This window comes from Eschrichtius robustus, chromosome 16 (assembly GCF_028021215.1).
Source record: "Eschrichtius robustus isolate mEscRob2 chromosome 16, mEscRob2.pri, whole genome shotgun sequence".
Lineage (NCBI taxonomy): Eukaryota > Metazoa > Chordata > Mammalia > Artiodactyla > Eschrichtiidae > Eschrichtius > Eschrichtius robustus.
The window spans coordinates 16,961,290-16,967,354 of record NC_090839.1 but is presented as its reverse complement, the minus strand read 5'-3'; the positions used below and the strand labels follow the sequence as shown (position 1 = coordinate 16,967,354).

The 6,065-nt window shown below is 41.6% G+C and overlaps 1 protein-coding gene across 1 annotated transcript in view; it reads left to right on the top strand.

The window, feature by feature from the left end:
- Window positions 1–120: 120 nt before the first annotated feature.
- Window positions 121–6,065, top strand: part of IFT52 (intraflagellar transport 52) — a 28,772-nt gene continuing 22,827 nt past the window's right edge. The window contains exons 1-3 of the mRNA XM_068524088.1: window positions 121–458; window positions 2,863–2,987; window positions 3,650–3,737. Coding sequence (XP_068380189.1) covers window positions 438–458; window positions 2,863–2,987; window positions 3,650–3,737 — 234 coding nt within the window. The 5' untranslated portion in view covers window positions 121–437. The remainder of the gene's footprint in view (window positions 459–2,862; window positions 2,988–3,649; window positions 3,738–6,065) is intronic.

The following is a 6,065-nucleotide window of genomic DNA, read 5'->3' as shown; positions in this document are numbered from 1 at the left end:
GCGCCTGCGCCCTTGGGATCAAGTCTGTGCCTTCCGCACTCTCCGCCGGAAACCTCCACTAGTCTCCTCCCTCAGGGTGGGGCGAAGTTTGGGCCCTTGGGGCCTATCATTTTTATCAGGCTTTAATGAGACTGGGTATTAAAGGAGAAAATGAAATGAGTTTATCTTTGGCCTAAAGTTAATCCACATTCTATTTGGATTTACCCCTCATCTAAAATAATGGTACAGTCCCACATTAGTCCCGCCCCCTGTCCCCACCCATACTTCTTCCTCCTCGCTGGCTAGGTAAATCGGCCTCTTCGTCCTGTCGTCATCACGTCGCTCCGGAGGTAGATCTACGCCCGAGTGCACGCCCTTCCAGCGCGCAGCTTCGCCTCCGCAGTTGCTAAGCGGCCTTGGATACCTGGCCGCGGGATGCTGGGCGGTGTCAGGTGAAGATGGTGGTCACTGGGCCTCAGGTAAGACGGACTCCGACCGTGGTGGGCCGGCCGAGGCGTTGGGAATTGGCGAGGGCCTCGCCGGACTGTCCTCGAGGCCGCTGGGCCCGTCTTAGAGAAAATCGAGGTCCGCTAGGGTAAAGTAAAAGGAGGGGCGCAGATATAGGCCCGGATCCCGGACCTCAGACTGGGCTCGAATCTAACTCGCCTTTGGCTGGGAGATGTTTAGTCATCCTGCTGAGTATGAAAGAGCACTGGACAAGAAACCATAACGTGACATCCTAGTCCCTTTTTCTAGGAATCCTGCTCTTAGGAATTTGTCCTACGGCAAAAATAATTAATGGCAGAAACAGAAATATGTACATTTCAGTAGGGTCTACGATGGCAAAAAATTGAAAAGATGCTCATGAAGATTGAGTTTATTATGGCATAACCACGCAACCACTAACCTAATCAGAAAGCAGAATACAATGTTGTATGTACACTGTGAAAATAAGCATGGGCATGGATGGAATGAAACATGAAAAGATAGCTGTGGTGGGATCATGGGGGAATTTTTTTTTTTAACCTGACAAAATGATTTTAAAGTTCAACCTAAAAAATAAGTATGTGGGACTAACGAGAAAAATTCTAAAACTTAAGAGTAATAAGAGAGATTAGCTCGTATCAGCACCACCAAGTATTATAACATACATATTATAAAGCTGTAGTAATTAAAATAGTATGGAACTGGGCAGGAACTTACAGGCAGATAGAATATATAGAATTCATAATAAAATTCAGTTTTTAGGGATTTATTATATAGGCAAAGTGGTATTTTAAATTAGCATAGAAAGGATGGATTGGTGTCAGGCAGCTTGCTAGTAATTAAAACAATAACAAAATTAAAGCACCAAAATAAAGTCCAAATGGACTAAAATTTAAGTCTTAAAAATTTTGACATCATAAAAGTACTAGGAGAAAGCATTGTTGGATGTATTTATAATCTTAGCATGGTAAAAACTCTTCTAAATATGTCACGCAATCCAGAAGCCAGAAAGGAAAAGATTAATGCTTTCAACCCTATAAAATTTAAAACTTTCTGTGTGGCCTGCAAAATTCAAGCAAACTAAACCAAAAAAAACTACCAGCAGCTAAGTCTAAAGACAAATAAACTTATGGAAGTATTTATTTAATGATCAATTGGAAAAATTTTAAACCCAATAGCAGAGTATATGAACAAGAAAATCAGAAGAAATACAAGTGGCCAATATAAACAGTGAAAGATGGCCATCTCACTAATTTCAAAGTGCAAATTAAAATAATAAGGATTTTTTTTGCCTATCTTATTAGCAAAGATTAAAAAAATTAAAAATAGGATTGTGTGGAAACAGAAATGTATTAGCATTAGTGGAAGTAAAAATTAGTACAGTTTTTTGGAGGGCAATTTGGAAATAATTTACTTAGCCATTCAACAGGTAGGAATTCTATAGATATGCAAAGTGCACGAAAAATCATGTTCAGAGATGATGTTTGTAGTATTCTTTTACTAGCAAAAATTTTGGGAAAAAAACATGTCAATCAGTATATGAGTGGTTACATAAATTTCAGTACATCCATAAAATGGAATGCTGTGCAGCAGTTTAAAAAAGAAAAGTGGTAGATCCATATATAGTGACATGGAAAGATGTGAAAGATACAGGTTAGGTGAAAAAAGTGTGTTGCAGAATAGTGCATATGGTCCTATTTAGTAAATAAAACTATAAGTTACCATATGTATAAAAAGAATTTAGAAAACTATACCCCACATTTAACAGTAGTTAGCAGTGAGGAATCAGGTTGGAAACATGGTGTGATGGCAGGGCAGGGCCATGGAAGTGGGCTGATGGGAAACCCAGGGTTTGCCTTGGGTTTCTGCAGCCGTGATTATTCATTTCACTTTCAGCCTTTGAATTGTAGGGAAATTGTAGCTAAGTTGCAGCTGTGTACCTTTTTTTAAAATAGATTTATTTAATTAATTTGTGTGTTTGTTTATTTTTTGGCTGCGTTGGGTCTTCGTTGCTGTGCGCGGGCTTTCCCTAGTTGCACTGAGTGGGGGCTACTCTTCGTTGAGTTGCGCGGGCTTCTCATTGCGGTGGCTTCTCTTGTGGAGCACAGGCTCTAGGCGTGCGGGCTTCAGTAGTTGTGGCTCGCGGGCTCTAGAGCACAGGCTCAGTAGTTGTGGCGCACGGGCTTAGTTGCTCCGTGGCACGTGGGATCTTCCCAGACCAGGGCTTGAACCCGTGCCCCTGCATTGGCAGGCGGATTCTTAACCACTGCGCCACCAGGGAAGCCCACCTTTTCTTAATGAATTATAAGAAGTAGACTATTGGTTCCTTTTAGGGTCTTTCTTTTGGAATATTGTTTATTGTTTCCCTTTTTTCTGATCCCTTCTTTTTTCCATAAGGTGACCATGGAGAAAGAGCTTCGGAGCACCATTCTTTTCAATGCATACAAAAAGGAAGTATTTACCACCAGCAATGGCTATAAATCCATGCAGAAAAGACTTCGGAGTAATTGGAAGATTCAGAGGTGACCGAGTGAATTGTTTTCCCTTCTAAGTGATGATAACAGCCTGCTGATAACACTGAGAAGTCTTTATTTTCTTATGTAAAATAGATTGTTTAGGTGGGAGAAGTTCCATTTAAAGGTCGTTCAGAAATAAATTATTATTAAAACATATCTTTCAAAAATTGGCAATTAGCATATTATTAAGTGGTCCCCCAAATCACAAATCAAGTAATTATTCCAGTTATACATATGTAAGTTTTTAAGAGGTTAGAGGCTTTCTCCATATTTTAACTTGGTCAGTACTTCAGTTTAGGGAAAGGAAAAATGAAAATATCCGTGTGTGTGTGTGTGTGTGGTTTTTCTTAATAGGTAAAGGATATGTAATCATACAAGCTAATGGTAGAGCTGATTGAATTAGTAGTTGGAGGACTTCTTTACGCTCTAGTGTGGTTTAATTTGGACACCTTGGCTTATAGGTAGTGCTTGAGCACAGGCTGATGACTCTGGGGCAGACCTATTAGAGGGGATTCTCACTTTGGGAGAGAGGCTGGACCAGGTACCTCTAAATCCCTTCATTTCTGTGCCTCTGTAGCCTCTGATTCCATACAGTCTAGACGCTAAAATAGCTCATAAATTGGTTTAAATAATGGATCTAACACTTGCTTTTAAAATCATATTTCTAGCTTAAAAGATGAAATTACATCTGAGAAGCTAACTGGGGTGAAACTGTGGATCACAGCGGGGCCAAGGGAAAAATTTACTGCAGCTGAGGTAAGAAATATCCATAAAGAAGAAATGTAGTGAGATAGTTAGGAGCATGGGCTCTGAAATCCCGGGCTTAAATCCCTCTTCACCACTTAACTGTGTTGCCTTAAGGTGGTCACTTCATCTCTTTCTTCATCATGGAGTTGTTGTGATGATTAACTGAGTTAATGCATGTTAAGTGCCAGACACATAGTGCAGGCTAACTCAATATTAACCATACTTCTTTGCCATGTTTTTGCTTTAAAAATAGGAAAATTCCATTTAAAATTAAGCTGTTTTTTATTCTATTTCATGGATAGACAAAGAATGGTTAAGTGTAAAACCCAAACAAAAATAACAAGTGTTGGCAAAGATGTGGAGAAATTGGAACCCTTGTGCACTACTGGTGGAAAGGTAAAATGGTGCAGCCACTATGGAAAACAGTATGGCGGTTCCTCAGAAAATTGAAAATAGAATTATATAATCCAGCAATCCCACTTCTGGATATATATTCAAAAGAATGGAAAGCAGGGTCTCAAAGAGGTGTTTGTACACCCATGTTCATCGCAGCATTATTCACAATAGCCAAAAGGTAGAAGCAACTCAGGTGTCCGCCAACAGATGATAAACAAAATGGGATCAATACATCAATGAATTATTACTCAGTCTTAAGAAAGAAGGCAGTTCCGGTACTTGCCGTGACATGCGTGAATCTTGAGGACATTATGCTAAGTGAAATAAGCCAGTTACAAAAGGGCAAACGCTGTATGGTACCATTCATATGGTGTACCTAGAGTAATCAAATTCACAGAGAGAAAGTTAAAATGGTAGTTGCCAGGACCTAGAGGGAGGAGGGAGACGGAGTTATTTTGTAATGGGTATGAAGGTTTTGTTTTGCAAGGTGAAGAGTTCTGTAGATTGTTCGTACAGCATTGTGAATGTACTTAACTTTACTGAACTGTACACTTAAAAGTAGTTAAGAGGGTAAATTGTATGTTATGTATATTTTACCACAGTTAAAAAAGCAAAAAACTCAGAACATAGCAAGAGCCTTTCTCACAGAGACTTGGAAGTGCTTGGTGTTCAGGGAGGGTTGTGGGGAGGAGGGAGGGAGTAGAGGCAGGGCGGGGCCAGTGTGGTCCTTAGACTTAGGTGTCCAAGGTCTCCTTCTCTTACTTCGGGTGAGGCCACGGGGAGGGGTCCACAGGGGAGCATTCCTGTTGTCCTTTTTTTCTCAACCTGACTGCAAGGCCACCCTCTCATCTGGGAGGGGCATGGAGGGAGACATAACTATTTAATCAGGTTAATTGAGAGGAGGAGCAGGAATTATCATTGGGAATGTGGAGGTGACCAGCCACTCCTACCCCATGAGACCCCTCGGAAAGTACACACAGCGGGCAGTGGCCTGCAAAGGAATACTGTTGGGCTTTGGTCCCACACTCCGATAGTTTCTCTTCCACCTCCCTTCTCCACCTAGGGAGGAAAAAGAGGTGTCCCCGTCTGGGCCAAGGAGCAAGCAGCCTCAGGAAAGCCAGGGCATCCAGAGAGAGGGCCAGAGACCCATGCCTGGGCCTTTTCCCAAGAGGAGATGAGCGCCAGGCCAAACCTTTTTTCAGGCTTTCAGGGATGGGAAGCAGTGGCTTCCAAAAGACAAGGGTCCCTTGAGAGGCAGATTTTGTTCTTTGGAACTTTAGCCTAATGTTCTCTCACCAGACCAGCCCCTGGCACCATGTTTTCTCTTTAGAGTTGGAGTGAGGCAGGAAGAAAAGGGAGAAAAGCGTTTAGCTTCTTCCTAAGAGCCAACATCCTCTTGTGTTTTTATGCTTCCACTGGGCTGATCCCAGTGGTCAGCAGAGGTCTTCATCCAGGGCAGAGATCACCGCTTTCCTGGTCATTGCTGCTGGTCCCTGAGGACTCGTAAAGGGTCAGTTCACACCTCAAGGGCTATGTGATCCCTCTTTGACGTTGTCCTCCAGAAACTTCTGTGACAGAACAGACATCATATGTCTGACATTAGATGCAAGAATCAAGCTAGAGGTGAGGGTGAATTCAGAGTCTTCCCCTGTTTCCCAGCTCACCTGCACTGACTCATCACACTCGCTTAGTGGTGGTATTCAGTTACCTCCAGCAGCCCACGCCATGCTTCCCAACCCCGTCAGATCAAGGGCCACCTTATTACAAATGCCCCTTTATCATACTGAATTGAAAACATAGATAATATATTAACTCATCACCATTTTAAAAAAAAAGTTGATGCTCTAACTATATTAAAGGGAGATGATTTATTTAAAAAAATATATGAACTTCAAATTGTAAATGTATGGACATATATACTCTAGAAGAATATGTACGTTT